This window comes from Choristoneura fumiferana, chromosome 29, assembly GCF_025370935.1.
Source record: "Choristoneura fumiferana chromosome 29, NRCan_CFum_1, whole genome shotgun sequence".
NCBI classification, from domain to species: domain Eukaryota; kingdom Metazoa; phylum Arthropoda; class Insecta; order Lepidoptera; family Tortricidae; genus Choristoneura; species Choristoneura fumiferana.
In genome coordinates, this window is record NC_133500.1 from 7,625,514 (window position 1) to 7,642,431 (window position 16,918).

At 37.9% G+C, this 16,918-nt stretch overlaps 2 protein-coding genes across 3 annotated transcripts; both read left to right on the forward strand.

Annotated features, from left to right (window-relative positions):
- Positions 1 to 237: 237 nt before the first annotated feature.
- LOC141444343 (uncharacterized) lies at positions 238 to 2,864 on the forward strand. Its single transcript, XM_074109876.1, has 3 exons — positions 238 to 372; positions 765 to 974; positions 2,554 to 2,864. The coding sequence occupies exons 1-3, from the start codon at positions 328 to 330 to the stop codon at positions 2,833 to 2,835; spliced, it is 537 nt and encodes a 178-aa protein (XP_073965977.1). The 5' UTR covers positions 238 to 327; the 3' UTR covers positions 2,836 to 2,864.
- A 4,218-nt stretch (positions 2,865 to 7,082) lies between these two features.
- On the forward strand, positions 7,083 to 13,700 carry LOC141444163 (uncharacterized). 2 transcript variants are annotated; one of them, XM_074109618.1, is made up of 3 exons: positions 7,083 to 7,192; positions 10,387 to 10,581; positions 13,243 to 13,700. In XM_074109618.1, exons 1-3 carry the CDS (start codon positions 7,160 to 7,162, stop codon positions 13,681 to 13,683), a joined length of 669 nt encoding a protein of 222 aa, XP_073965719.1. In that variant the 5' UTR covers positions 7,083 to 7,159; the 3' UTR covers positions 13,684 to 13,700. The 2 variants fall into 2 exon arrangements, with proteins under 2 accessions (XP_073965719.1, XP_073965720.1); XM_074109619.1 differs by having other exon boundaries at positions 13,255 to 13,700.
- The last annotated feature ends 3,218 nt before the right edge of the window (positions 13,701 to 16,918 follow it).

Genomic DNA, 16,918 nt, shown 5'->3' on the forward strand with positions numbered 1-16,918 from the left:
CAGAAACCAGTTTGCGCAGGCGACCAACATGTAGGCAACAGAGAGTTGCTCTTTATCTTACCAAATTTGTCGTGACCTCTTAGTTTCAAATGTTTGTATATATACATTTCTCATGATCTATGTGATAGTTACTTGTCAGAGAGAAAACACTAACTGCCATCTCCTGTCATAAATACTTTAAGAACCTCAAGGACAGACTGCTTCAGTTTACATTTTGATCAAAATTTAAAGAACCTTATCGTTAATTTCCGTGGTTCTGCTTAAGCGAAGCGTTACAAAACTTTTAGTGTAGCAAAAATTTTATTCCTTGTAAATTATTACTACGACATGGTGCCGTTTGTATTCATATTTTCTTTTGTGTTAATTTTAGCTGTAAGTATTTTTAACGGCATAATAAAAGGTGTTTTAAAAACAATTCAGTATATTTGAAAACTTAGCAGGGCCGGATTTAAAGGTCTGAAAGTCTTGGGGCATCAAAAAAGTCCACCATCAGATCAGGGCCAAAAAATATATTAAACAAAAAAGCGAATTATTGCTAGCCCATTTCTTTTTTTAACCTAAATCCAACCCTGATTCTGGGACCTGTGGCCACCAATGGGACGTGGGCCTAAGAATATCCAGTTTCCCCACCCCTCCCCCAAAGCGCGCCATTGCGCCCTGTCCTCGGCTAGACGCATCCAGCTTCTACCAGCAGCCTTACCCTTGCTTTGTATTCAGCTGCCTATTTAATGCACGACATAGTTAAAAGTGACCTTGTTTTCCAGAACATCCAAGCAAAACACACGCACAGCTCTTCACACATCCTTCGCCATCTGCTGAGCCCAAGGTCCTTGGACTACCAAAGCCCCATCATAGTGATCGTCGACACCAGAGGTCAGACTTTGGATCAAAGTGATGAGAGCCAAGCTGTATCTGATGAGAGGGCCGATGATTCAGATGATGAAGAGACTTATCAACTGTATAGCCAGTTGAGAGTAAGTTGGTTCATAATTTATTCAATCAGACGTTAGGTACTTTGTTGAGTCCATATCAATTAACTAAAACAATTACTTTGCTCACCCGCGACCTTATGATAGCTACTCTTATGCAAGATATGCTTGTTCATGCAGTTTCTCCACCTCCACACTGTAAGAACACACACAAATCACACAAACCCATCTATCACCACCACCACACTACACTGACGCGTTTTGAACTCAACCAGAGCTCATCTTTAGAGCAACCGAACCGTACACCATGCTACCAGATGTTAGACAACAGATTACCACCACCACCACCAGCACCAGATGTTAGGTGGAGGAACTGCATGAACACGCATATCTTGCATAAGTTTGTTTGTTGTTATTGTTTTAGTTCATTAAGTTGGTTCAAATAGTAACGAAGCTAGCTATTCAAGACCAGAGGCCGTATTCTCTAACGGGACTCTTTCTACCCTCATCTCATACCGTGTGACAGAAAGAAGTGGTGAGAAGTGGTGGACGGAGTTGCGAACTGTATCTTTATAGCGAAGCTAGATGGAATCTAGATAGCGGAACGAAGCGAAAAAGTAATGCAAAGTACGCGGACCTTCCCCACTTCCCCATTCTCGTCCTCGTGCCGCTTGCCAGTTTTGTATGACTTTTAAAAGCTATTACTTGCAATGTATCTTGTAACTATGTATCTATGTATGTATGTGCGGGTCAAATCTTGCAAGTTAATAACCTACTTCTAGTAGTCGGATTGTCTTAAAATTTGGCATGCTAATGTAAATTGTATGACAATACAATAATCTGGTAGTGACATCCTGGTAGTTCGGCCAATACCGTCTCCAAAGGACGGAACTCTTTAACGGTTAATGGCATCGACTTGAAATTTGGTATGCAAATGTAGTTTGGGTGGCAATGCAAGTTCAATCAACCAAAGTACAGTCAGCAAAAAAAGCTTGTATTAAAAATGAAATTTTTACCAAAAACTTTTTTTAAGCTAGTTACTAACTCCCTGTCCATTGAAGAGGACCGGAGATTATATACAATTATATTGGTGGTCTTTAATCTCACAGTTAGATAGCCGTGAAACCGTGGTGGCCTAGTGGTTTGACCTATGGCTTCTCAAGCAGAGGATCGTGGGTTCAAACCCCGGCTCGCACCTCTGAGTTTTTCGAAATTCACGTGCGAAATTACATTTGAAATTTACCACGAGCTTTACGGTGTAGGAAAGCATCGTGAGGAAACCTGCACAAACCTGCTAAGCAATTCAGTGGTGTGGGTGAAGCAGTGGGATATATGTAGGATGGGATAACTGAGACAGGTAACCAAATGATGATTATTGTATACATTTATTTTGGTTTACTAATGTTTCGGCCAATAACGTTTGGCAACCTGTTTCATTTCACAACTTTTCATTTCCCAACTATTTAATATTTGTGAAACTGTAAATATTTCAGGATTTTTATAAAACTAACCTAACCTAACCAAAAGGGCACGATGGTGCTGAAATAAATCCTGAAATATTCACAGTTTTAGAGTTGCCAAACGTTACGTTGCGAAAAAGCAGTACTCGATTTATTTTTCACAGTCACATCCCGAAGACGGCCTAAGCTCAGGTGAAGTAGTAAAACTGAAGGAGACAAAGCAGGTCCTCCGCGCTGCTCTACGCTCCAGGTGCATAAAAATGAACAGCTGTACAAGGACCTGTCCACCGGTCAAGAAGTTTACCTGTGTGGTGCAATGCCAACAGAAATTCGACAAAGAAAACGTCTGTGAAGAACCCGAGCCTATTTGCGGAAAATTCGAATTTAATTGTAAACCAAAACAAAAATGGGGGAAGACCATGCCGCCATCCTGGTTGATGTTTTAAATAAACAAATCACTTCAGATGTTGTAAAAGTTTTCTTATTTTTAATGTTTTTCGGATCTAAATAGCTTTTTTCGGCTTTATTCCTCGTTGGAAAAATAAATAGCACGGGTTAAGTAGGGCTTAAATGACAGTTTGGCGGCAAAAAATGTACATCAATTAAACTTTTGTTTATAACTTTATTTTGGCACTAGAAATGAGAATCTGCCGAGTCCTACCTAAATTTAGGCGTCCTACCCCCTCCCAGAGGGTATGGGCAGGGGCCAACGTTTAAGAAATGCAAATTTTACAAACTAGGCGAGTGAGGTGTCATTTTCTATTTATTTTTTTGCGCTGAATCGATTGAGACCATACTTATACTTACAGGACCAATATTTTGCCAGATATTAACGGTTTTTTTGAAAATATAGAACAATCTAAAAACCACTTACCAACAATAGTTTCTGAAGATGTGAATCTGATGTTAATACTGATTGCTAGTGCCAAGATAAAGTTATAAACAAAGTTTCATTGATGTACATATTTTGCCGCCAAAATATCCCATTTCCCTGTACTAAAAAATAAATATGCTGTTGCTTATAAAAATGCCCTGGTTACTAAAATCTGCGTCGGAGAATAAGCCCGGGATACACGAGCCTAATTTCTAACCCTCGACGCAAAAAGGAGTGTTATAGGTTTAATGATGCCAATGTCTGTTAATGGCATCGTAAAGGGTTAAACTCTTAACCTTCTTCTAACCCCTTTTAAAACTTGATCATTATTTTATCACATTATACACAAACACCCAAGAATACAAACTGAGTTGAAATCAATGCCACCCTTTTATATATTCTCAAAGGCATACCAAAGCATATTATTGAGGTATTTGCCAGGAATGCCTGACAAGCATGTCGCGTAGTGAAATTTAAATGCTTTTACGTTATTGCCAAATAATTTACTGCAAAATTTAATATTTACTGAAATTTGAGGCGCTATTTTACGACGCAAAATTGGGTAGTTTGTACACTGGGTAAATAAAAATATTATTGTTTAGTTTGTCACTTCAGATAATCAGGAAATATTGGGCGCGTACGAGTATTTTTCTTTTCTCAATCAAATATAAAATCACAAACATTAAGGGGCTGGTTCGCATACATTGAAAATTACATTTAATTTGTATAAAAAAAATTAAATTAACAGTGGTCATATTTTCAAAAAGTAGTAGAACAAAAGTAGCTCTGTTATGCGAGTAGAATCGAACCCTGGATTTCAAGCCCCATGATCAGAGACTCCCTGCGTACATGTGTGTGTGTGTGTGTGTGTGTTAACTGCAATGAATTTATAGGCAGCGCAGTTATCAAAAAGGTTTGCAATAAAATGTTTTTGACGCAAAAATGGGTCGTCGATACCAATTACATGCCCTATAGGTTTATAGCTAGAGTAATCCATTAAGGTTTATGTTCGTGCTAATAACCAAGTAGGTGGTTTACGTAGACGAACCCCTTGCATTTTATGTTTCTGGACACCGTAAAATCGGCTGTCAAATTGTAAAGTGCATCCACTTATGTTAATGGTGTCATAAAACATGTCGGTTTTAATGGGTAGTGTGAAATTAAATTTTACGTGATATATTTATTTCTAATAACATTACATCTATCGTTACAGTTACCCAATACGATAGAGTAGCACCTTATATATTTAAAGTATAATACCTAATTTACAAATATACTTACCTACTTACTATTAATAACATAAAACAAATAAAGTAGTAATAATATTTTTTGTTCATAATTCTCTGCCTAGGTACCTAATAAAACGTGGTATGCTGTTTGACTGACTGTCAGATATCCTAAATATACCGGATGTGGCCTTTAACATGAGCAAATAGATATAAATAGATCGTACTGGTCAAACTGAACAATATCAGTTCAGCGACTTTTAAAAATAATTAGTTTTATTTTTTATTTTTATTACACTTTAAAGTTTATTCGAAGAAGCAATCTAAAGAATTTTTTTTGATATTTGTAGTGCGACAACGTCAGTTTGGAGCTCTTTAGGATGGCGTACCTACATTGAATTTATGATTAAGTTTGTTACAAAAAAAAAACAAATGTTAAGTTTTGATTCTAATTAAGTGAGACCATGATGATCCAACTACCGGTGATCTTTAGAGCATCTGTTTTTAATATTATGCCCAGTTCTGGACCACACACTGTAGTGTAGTCTAAACCCGTGGTCTAAGCCAGTCTAAGCGATTTGAATATTCATTATCATCATTTATCATTATCATTCCAGAGGGGCCCTATATACGTCTCACTGCTGAGTACAGAATGTGAATGTTTGGGCAACCAGTTCCCACTTGGGCCTAGTGCAGATTGGGAACTCCACATACACCATTGAAGTGCCTCTGAGGTTAATAAAAGTAAATAGATCAAATGTAACAATTTCACCGGTTACACCCAAAAATTACCTAGTAACATTTTGTCTTATAAATAGCATGACAAGTTGATTTTGTCCCTGATATACTTTCCTGTATAATGAAACTCACCAAGTTTCTTCAAGGTTTTTATGAAAGTTTAACTCTCAAAGTTTATACTACGCTTGTAGGCAATCTTTTTTTAGAGAAATTTCCATGACCTTGGTGGATATTATTATTCACAAAAATAATGTCTTGAAGTAACTTCATTTATTAATAGACCTGTTCATTTTTCCCTAAGAGTTTCAAAATCAAAAATAACGCATTGTATTAACTGATAATGAATGATAATAAACAATTTTATTTAGCAAACTACCCACTGGTAATTACCGTAAAACGGGATTAGAAGGGATTGCGGGGGGAGTGGAGCTAGAACTAACATTTTTCTACATAAAATTTCTAGATCAGCTTGCTCAAAAAGTAGATTACTTATATTTTTAGACATATCCTGACTACGAAGCTTGAGTTCCGGGTTCGATTCCCGTGTCGGGGCAGATATTTGTATGAAAAATACAAATGTTTGTTCTCGGGTCTTGGGTGTTTACTATGTATTTAAGTATGTATCTATCTATATAATTATATTTATCCGTTGCTTAGTACCCATAACACAAGCTTTGCTAAGCTTACTTTGGACTAGGTCAATTGGTGTGAATTGTCTCGTGATATTTATATCATATCTTCTTTTTCTGGTAATTTGTTATTGTGATTTTTTTTATTTGTTCCCATCCCTTCTGACCCCACTACGGGGTGAGCTGGGATTTGCCTATATTTAGTGTTTATTGTTTAAACCCTTTTCTTGGCAAGTTGAAACAAGTTTACTGAATTCAAGCCTCGTTGGATTCTCGTAGAGCTAACAAAAATAACTTTAAAAAAACACAAAAAGATGATCTAAAATTACATATCTTATTAGATACTTGTACAAGAAAAGGGTTTGAACTAAAATTCATACCACCGGAACATTTGTTATCTATAAAAATCAACTTGCCACATGAAAATATTTTACTATCGAGGTTTGAACTTCAAATTTTTTCCCTACTCACCCCGTTTTACGGTACAGTCACCAGAAGGAGCGTGCAAAAATATCTGACACGTCCTTCCGGCTCTAGAAATAGAGTCGTATCAGATCAGCACGCTTGTTGTGTCAGATATTGGTGCTGGTGACTGTACAATAAAACTAAAAGTGTGTTTTGCTTGTGACTGTGTTACAAGAATATCTAAACACATCTTGCCAAACAATTGTTCATTGTTAGAAAGTTGAAAGTTAAATGAAGATAAGGTGCACTCCCTGTTCGGAGAAAATGAGTATTTATTAGAGGAAAGCCGAATTCCTAACTGCCTTGCTGTAATATAAAATACTCGTAGATTATTTTTACTTAGCGTAGATTATTTTTACTTAGCAAAACCTTAGACAACCGTTGAATATGTGTTTAAGCGGTGTGTATTGTACGAAAATACTCATGCGAAGGTACAATTTATACCTTGACATACTAAATAAGATATTTTTCACCACAAGTATAATTTATTTAATGTGTCTATTGTCGTCGATCACAAACTATTTCTGTCATTGTCAGTTAAGTAGGTACCTGTCTTCGATTATTATGTGGAGTAACTAAGACTAATACAAAGAAAATGATATTTTTATGACTCGATTCTTATAATATTAATGAGATTTTTTTTATAATTTCTAACTGTTTATCACGAGCGGAAATTGCATAGAAAACCAATTTAATTTTGATTATTTTCATACTAGAACAAAACATGGGCTGATTATATTTAACAATTGATCAGCGTAGATTTTAGTACTTTCTGTAGTTTTAACACTTCCATTCAGCATTTCCGAGCAGAAAGAAGTCAGGACACAAACTGATAACAATGTTGAAGTCAGTCTTCATATTGCTGGTCATTGTAAGTCTTTTTAATTATTATTGGGCATCCTGTACCTCAATGGGGTGGGGCTATCATTATGTCAAGGCGGCGGGCAGGACAGCAGAGGCAGATGGCCGTTGGGGCCGGAAAGTTCTTGAATGGAGACTGCGGGTCGGAAAGCGCAGCGTAGGTCCACCAACGAGTTGGACAGAGACCTGTTAAAGGGGCCAATCAACTTTTTGATCCACACTAATCTGTCCGCGATATTTTTCAAACAATTGCAGATTTTTGTAAGTAAACATGTTTTTTCTGTAATTTAATAGATGGTGTACCATGCTATGCATGCATGTACCATGCCATCCCACGTAAGTTCAACCTATTAAACCGTGAAATATCTTGTTGGAAGTACGATTTTTTGGTAACGCCAGAGACAATTTTGCAGAGACGCCCAAAGTGTCGGTAAAATAGTTGATTGGCCCAAAGACGCGGTTTCACGGTGGATGCAGGCCACTTCTAGTCGTAGCAACTGGGGTCTATGGGGGAGGCTTATATCGAACAACGGACGTCCCACGGCTGGTATGGGCAGGGACTGGAGGAAAGTTGAAGAGCTCAGTTGTGCGTCACGGAAAAGGCGTAGTACTAGTTTAGAAAATTCGGAGCAAAATTTTATCAAGTAATTATCATATCTAATTTGTATTTTCGAACAGACTTGATTGTCCGTATGTCGGCACCATAAAGCTGGCAATAGGTGTACAGTACCTATATAACCCGAATGAAAACCACACATAGAAGGATCTAATAAAAACAATAAAGCGTGGGCGGCCAATTAAAACTAACCATGATATGGCAATGTGTCATAATATTCAATGCAATAATAAAACCTGGAACGATTTAATGGCCAAGTTAAATTAAAATTTAACTTAAAAAATGGTTGCAAAGCCTTTGTTATCAGGACACCGAAAATCTCCTCTTAGTAGTATCCTAAACGAGGTTATATATATTTTATCATTATTAGTATCATTATTATTATTATTTATTGTTTATTGTACAACTCTCATAGGCAGTTCTTCGATTCATGTACTTATGCTTGTATCGTAGATGTCGGAGAACTCATCATCACTGTTCCCCAAGACACAGGTCATTACCTAGTTTGGGGTCGGAATGTATGTTAATCCACTAGCTGTCCAATAAACATTTTTCATTTCATTCATTTCATTTCACCCTTCAGGGCTAAAGTAATCGGATCTTACGGTAACAAAGTGAAACATACTTATTCCTTTCGTCATTATTTTTAGCTCTAGACACATCGCCGTATAAACAAGAGCTTCAAGATTCTCTAGCTTAGACTTTTACAGTATTTTATAAAGTAACACGTTGTTACATACTGAAACAGTAGCCGGATAGCACCCGGGGGACCGATAAATTCTTGAATCTTGTCTTGGACTAAATCTTTTGCGGATAAAGAAAACATGTTAGCGAACACTATTTAAATTTCAAGTTACGGCATAGAAGTGTTATACAGTTCATATTATAATACAACTATGTATCTGTTTGTTGTGTTTGTGTGTCTTTCTGAATGTGAATAACTGTCTTCTTTCTTTCTTTCTTTAACCCGCGGATTCTGGGATTCTAGCAAATTTCTGAATAAACGAACTATTAATAATTACTTTGCTCACCAGTGCGACGTTACTATAACTACGTACATGCAACAACCACCATACGCTTACGCGTTTCGAACGTAACCAGAGTTCATCATCGGAGGAACACAACTGATCACCATGCTTTGTTAGACTAACGAGTCAAAACAATCTTTTTGTCATTGAAATTCCCCAAGTACCCACTTTATTTTGTGGGTGAGTGCGTGACGGGGTCGTTACAGCCTTGCGCTTTTATTATTATAATTTATTAACTGTTGAAATGCCTAAATACTGGGTGGACCAAAGTCCTCGGAGTGGCGACCACGAACCGGTAGACTAAGCATTGGCAGGCCTGCAAGTTGTCGTTCATAGAGGCAAATACGAAAATTCGCCGAAGAACTAAAGTCACAGACATAGCTCGAAAAATCGCTCGAATAACAGATAGTTGGGGGAGATAAGTCCTCGAGTGGCGACCGCAAACTGGAAGACGAAACGTTGGGCGTCTCATATAGACTGACGATATCGCGAGTTGTGGCAACCGGTGGATGCAAGTGGCGAGTTGTCGTTCATTGTGGCGTTCCAAGGGGAGACCTAGCTTTGTTCAACTGTGGACGTCTTTCGGCTGATGATGAACTACTGAAATATTCTCAATTTATTTTAAGATGGCCGTTGGGGCCAAAAAGTTCTCGAGTGGAGACCACCACCAAAGAGATGTACATGACCAGGTTAAAGCCGCGGGTTCACGGTGGATGCAGCCGCTGCCAAACGAAGCAACTGAAGTTCAATGGGGGAGGCCTATGTAGGTATGTCCAACAGTGGACATCCTACGGCTGAGATGATGATGATGATTTTAAGACATTGTTTGACGACCGGATGGCCAAGTGGTTAGAGAACCTGACTACGACCATGTAATGATAATATTTTTGACCACCCTACTAGGATACGGGGTAAACCCCAAGGAAAATCAGAAATTAGTAACGTAATTTATTCAATTCCGTTTTCAACGACGGAGTCACTTATCGTACCTTAACAGTAGGGCAACTTAATTATGTAGTGGGTACAATAATTTTTACCCAGGGTGGTAGTTGGTGTCGAGGTTTGGCTGATCACGTTTATGGTATCTTTTTAAATCCCTAAAGTTATTAAAGTCGGCTTATCTTTCGCTGGCTCGTTCCCGCAGCGTTGCTCAGGTAAGTAGATACGGACGGGCGGCGCCCAAAATAGCGACCAAAATGTAAAATACCACCATCCACTATTGTACCTACCTATGTTCTAGCAAATAGAGTTACTGATTACTGATTACTGATTACGTAGCTTGAGGTCCCGGGTTCGACTCCCGGCCGGGGCAGATATTTGTATGAATAATACGAATAAACATTCGTATCGTATTCGTATTCGTATTCATTTCGTTCATTCGAGAGCAAACGCTCTCGGGTCTTGGATGTTTAATTACTCGTATATATTTATATATTATATAAGTATGTTTATCCGTTGCCTAGTATCCATAGTACAAGCTTTGCTTAGTTTGGGACTAGGTAATTGGTGTCAAGTGTCCCGTGATATTTATATTTATTTAATTTATTGTATTTTTTTCAGAGCACTTGCGTCTATTCCCGTGATACTTCTACCCTCTTGTCCCGTCTCTTCAAGAAGACCACCAAGAATGCTAGTCCTCTAATCCTGGTATTGGACAGGAACTCCCTCCGTCCCCTCACCTATGACCGGACAATCAGTGCCCAGGAGAGCTCGGAAGAAGCTGATGACTCTTTGCAGTATCTGCTGGAACACCTGGTTTGTATTTAAGTAGATAAAGGGTAGTAGGTAATTAGTAAGTCAGCTAGTCAATTAGTCAGTCAATCAGCCAGTTAATCTATCAGTTAGTCAATTTAATCAGCACTCTTTGTGGGTTTCTATCTAAATGCCCTTTGACCGCCACGGTCGGTAAAACACGACAGCTGAAAAAAGTGCCATAGCGGCCATGTCGGCATTTCGTGGCGCATATGGGACGATTTTCAGATTTTTTTTTGTCGGCTGTGACTGTGGCTGTTAAAAGGTTAAAGTTTTGCTGGTATATATAGTAATCCCCTAAAGGGATAGGTTTGCCTATGTACTATCACAAACCAGGATTGTTGAGCCACTCGCCACTCTTCTTTAGCTGAGTAATACCATAGGTAACAATAAGTGGCCCAATAATCTCTGTTCGCGACTGTATGTATCTCAATGTTTTTCAATTGTGTTTTTTTGCACTATGAAGGATTACATACATATTATTAGAAGATTCTCATTTATTTTCTAAATGTAATAATGTCCATGACAAAATTCCATCCAAATATCTTAACTCCTATTGACCAAGCCAAACATTTCCTGCTTCAAGTATAGTGTGCTTTGAGTACATTTAATTAGTGCTCACAAGGCTTCGCACATATCAATAGCAGGCACTTTGATCGCGAAAATCCATTTCCGTCTAATTATGGGTCTGCTATCAATATTTTGATCCGTGAAAATAAGCGCAATATACCTACACAAGTAACTGATCTACAAGGGACATAAATTAACGTAGATCTTGGTAAAATAAATAATATTTTATTTAGTCCGGCAGTTAAATTATCAGAAAAAAATTGATTATGTATTTTTAGTTTTCCGTACCCAAATTGTAAAAAGGGACCCTATTACTAAGACTCCGCTATCCGTCCGTCTGTCTGTAGGTCTGTAGTTCTGACGTCTGTATTCTGAAGTCTGAAGATTTCACGGATTATGTATTCCTGTGGCCGCTATAACAACAAATACTCAAAAAAAAATATTTAAGGGGGGGCTCCCATACAACAAACTTTTTTTTTGTAGTTTTTGTTCGATATTAATAACGGCAACCGGTAGACGCTTGAAATATTCATAGAATATTTATTCACATATTCAATTTAAAAATATATAAGCAAATTAAAATAAAATAAATATTTAAGAAAGCTCCCATACAACAAACGTGTTATTTTTGCTAATGTCTAATGTTGTATAGATAATGGCGGAACCCTTCGTGCGCGAGTCCGACTCGTACTTGGCCGGTTTTTTTCATTTGTCAATCAAACCAAAAATGATCCCGATGACCCGTGAGGTCACTCCTTAGTAAAAAAAATGTATGTAACTGTTTTAACTCTGAGCACGTTACTTCGTCAACAATTGCTACATTTAACTTATACACTCAATAGATCACTCGCTCTAGATCGATTTGAACCTTATCCTTCATAATCCGGAACTTTCGAAAATGGTGACAGTATTGTCACAAAAACACACAATAAAATTTAGGGCCAGTCCAGAAAATAGACTACAGTGTACACGTGATTTTATAAATAAATGACCAAGTTTCATACAGCGAAGAAGAGAGAGTTTGAGCTTCGGAGAAGGGCATTGTTTGTAGGTTTAGTTACTGATTTATACTGTTGTCTAAAAGGAAGTGTTTCCATCAAGAACAGTCGCGCTAATACTCACATGACTTGAGCGATTGTCCTTAATCCTTTGATCGTGATTACATTGGGTTATTGTGATGTAAGATTGCAATTTTGCACTGAATCTTTCATCAGGTATAAAGGAATTAAGCTGACTGACTGATATATCAACGCACAGTTCAAAATACTGGGAATAAAAGCTTTAAATTTTGTACAGCTTATTTTTATAATGTACTCGCGTTTAGATGCGGCTTCGCACACGTAAATCATTAGATCCAGCAGCTGAATTGAAATTGCGAGATTTTTTAAAAAATCCCGTGGGAATTACCTACAGAAAATTAAATCGTGGTTTTCGTTGACTTTACATTAAAGACAATCATGTCAAATTTCATGACTCTAAGCCCAGTGGCTGTTGTTTCGAGATTTTACCCCTACCCCGTAAGATATCGGAATAAAAAGTAGCCTTTGTTTTATTCCAGATATCCAGCTATCTACATACCAAATTACATCCAAATCCGTCCAGCCGTTTCAGCGTGAAGGAGTAACAAACATACTCTCTCACTCACAAACTTTCGCATTTATAATATTAGTAGGATATAAGCACTACCATCTGTCAGGACAGATTTTTGAAAATTCAACATCAACAGAACTGAACTGACTGACTTTTGTATGGAAGTTGAACCAAGGTGTTGTCCAGACTAAACACATACCTAGTGCATTATGCTAGGCTTACACTAGACTGCTTACCAAATCGCTTTAAGATCTATCCCATGTGTCATGAAAAAAACGTTTTGATGGGAACTAAAACATTTATTTGTTACGTTAAAAGTACAAGTAGATAGGTCAGTAGTGCCTAATCGTCAATTTTGAAAATAGATGCTTTTTCAACGGCAATCCATTCTCCCTCCTTCAACCTTCAACGTGCTACTGGTCAACACTCTTTCTCTCTTTAGCTTAAGGCTTAAACGTATCACTATCATTTTATTGATTCTCATTCCCGACATTCAAAAGCTAGCATTTCTTGCAGGTACAAAAATCACATCCGAAATCCTACTCAACTCCACACAAGCACTTGAAAACCAAAGACCGCAGCTACCGACCCAGCCAAACCAATTACAACTACAACTACGCTAAGAAACAAGACGACAGAGAAAGAAGCGCTCTCCGATCACCTATTTACAGAAGTCTCTTATCCCTAAGGAACAGACTGCAATGTGGAGCTAGAAACGAATGCGAGGATGAATGCAGTCAGAACTACAAGGGGGCAAAAGAGAATAAGTGTATTATTAAATGTGAAGTTAACTTTGAATGCGAGGAACCTACTACGCCTAAGAATTGTGACACGTGCGCGATCGACTATGAAGCGTGCGATGATTCAACAAACCAGTGCGACGACCAAGGCAGCACTAAGGGGGAGTTGGAGATAACTGAGAAGCCTGAATGTACGCGGTGTTGAATTAAATGATGATGGTATTGGGGTGTTTCATTTCAAAATAGAAAAAAACCGGCCAAGAGCGTGTCGGACACGCCCAAAGTAGGGTTCCGTAGCGATTACGACAAAAATAAGTAATATTTTTCTAAGGATTTCGTATTTTATACGGAATCTACCAAGTTTAGGTATATTTTATACCTTAGGCTGCTATTTACTCTTAAACTACTAATAATTCTCAAGCAAACTTAGCCGTTATAGTTTTCCTTGAAAGTTTGATATACTTACTACCATCTTGAATCTTTTCAAATTTTTCCACCCACCGGTTTAGATTTTAGAGGGGGACGCTCGATTTTCATGAAAATTATCACTTTAAAGTTGAATATTTCGCAAACATATCACTGAATCGAAGAATCGTCTTTTCAAACCCCTAATGGTTTTAAAAGACCTATCCAACGATACCCCACACTATAGGGTTGGATGAGAAAAAAAATCACCCCCACTTTACGCCTATGGGAGGTACCCTAAAAAAATTTTTTTACGAATTTTTAATGTACCATTTTGTCGGCATAGTTTACATATATATCCGTGCAAAATTGCAGCTTTCTAGCACTGATAGTCCCTGAGCAAAGCCGCGGACGAACAGACAGACAGACAGACATGGCGAAACTATAAGGGTTCCGTTTTTGCCATTTTGGCTACGGAACCCTAAAAAACATTTGGTGCATAAAAAAAGTTTTGTACATGAAATCCTAATCTAAATAATATATAACAGTAGTTAACAGTGCACCAAAATAGTTGCCACTCAGCAAATGCCGATGTCTGAATTTCTTCAGTCATGGCGCTGGTTTTCAGGGCAATCAAGAATACAACAGAATAATTATAAAGCTAGACTACGGTAGTACTATTAGTTATTCTGTGGCTAAACTTGTGGATTTTGATAACCATAATGATAAGTTCTGTGTTACAAATCACTTGTTAAAGTAGCCCTTGAGTGTAGATACATAAATTTTCCATTAAGTAGAAATTAACCTAAATAAATAATCATCATCATTATCAGTTTGCATATCGGTGAGTATTGAACCTACAGTACTACTTTCCGTTGGTATTTAAAACAGTTACATTTACAAAACGTATTTCTTCAAGGAATAATTCATTTCAAAGTAGCTTTATCTCACGACTTGGTTTCTATTGAAGAATAAAAAGCTAGCTGTTCTCTAGCAACTCTATGTATAATCTTCTACGAATGTCTTCTAAATATCAAAGCATCAGTCAATCACGCTGTTTTATAGTTAGAGGACAAATTGGCAGAAAATGTAATCATTGAGTATGACGCTATGTTAGTTTGAATGCGGGGAACCTATATACTACGCCTAAGAAGCGTGCATTGGTTCAGACCTGCGCTGCGACGAACTAAGGGAGAGTTGAAGATAATTGAGAAACCTGAATGCACGAAGTGTTGAATTAAATTATCATGGTATTGGGTTGTTTTATTGATTTCCAAAATTAAACTGTGTCACAAAGCATTTATTACGAGAGTTGTCTCTAGCTGACCTTCCTATTTCATTTCTTATTTTGGGACTTTTCTAAATTCCCCGTTCCAAATATATAGGTATACAGAGTCATTTGGGAGACGAGAGCAGGATCAACCGTACGCCTTCAGTAATTGGATCATCCACGATCATATTTCAGTATAAACACTTTTAATTGCAGAGTGACCATACACTTAATATTTTTTGTTTTTAAAGGTTAATCTCATTAATACTGATACGATTACTTTGTATTTAATAATACTTTAAAGCACCTGTTTTCACATGAACGCCATAAAAGCATGAAATAACAAATCAAGTCTAAGTGCTGGCCCCTCTTCCCTACTGGGCACACTGGGCCCGTGCCCAGGGCCCCGTGATGCATTTGGGCCCCCTATTCCCTACTCCATTACCAAACGATGACCAATAGCTACTTACTGCACTCTTGCCTGAAAACCAGGCTTACCGAATGCAGCATGTTGTGCCCAGGGCCTCAAATCGGTGAAAGACGGCCCTTTCTAAGTAATCTAGAACTATGTTTGGCAAAAAACTTAAACTTCAACAATCGGTACCCATTATGGGACATTATTGAGCTGGTAACGATTTAAAAATGGGTCCCGACTGTTGAAAAAGTTACTAAACAGAGTTCTAGACGTACAAGGTACACTTGTTTTTCCTTTTAGGTTTTTTAAGGCACCCAAGTTTTACGACTTTTAAAATTAAATTTAAAGAGAAGAATGCGCGTATAAACATGTCTCTTGTCACAAAGTTACAGGGTTAGAGTTGAGTTGAGATCCTTTTTCTTTTGAAGTCGGTCAATGTGTGAAAAACAATGATACCTACCGCAGCTGTTTGATGATCATAATTTCGCCAAACGAAAATTCATTCGCGAACGAACAGCGCTATATTACTCATTAAGCTGCCACAATAGCACCACGTTTTTATTGATAGCCATAATTATTATGAAATTTAATTAAACGAGTATCTCGCGGCATGTACTCGTATTTTAATTAAAATTAAATTAAGGTGAATGTGCAGTGGCATGTAAAGGGAAAATGCAGCGAGAAACTGCGTGCAAGCGGATATACCTTACTACAATAACGTTAAACACCTTTTAGGATTCGGTATACCTAGTAATCGGCAAAACGTCTCCAAGTCGACGACTGGCAAGAGGCTGCGCACGATCGGGACAGATGGCATGCTCTCGTTTCGGGGGCCAAGACCCTCTTTGGGTCCCTGAGCCAAATTAGTTAGTTACTAATCGGCAAAACGGAACGCTTATATAGAATCACTTTGTGTAATTTATTGAATCGGGCGATACTTTGCACAGGTCCATATAAGTGAGCTGCAAACAATTAGGTACTTTGCTCACCCGTGACCTTATGATCTATGCTTAGAGCAACGCGGGCTTCCTACGGAAGGTAGTAGCCATTCGCCGCGTTCCCCTCTGTCAAAGTACAAGGCCAACTGGGCATACGAATTTTATAAAACAAGGCGCGCTGATTTCAAACTAGACCGAATAGAGACGCGCGAGTGTTCGGTTTTCTGCTGTAAAAAGAGATCTGGGACATCAAGCTTGCAAAAAGATGGTGTTACATTTCACATGTAAATAAATTGTTATAGATTATTGCTATTTAATTACATGTAAACAACAAAGTCGTACATTATTGTGGGATTCGTTTACCAACATCGAGTCCGCTAATCCGTACAAATTTCGGATCGGCCAAGCGATA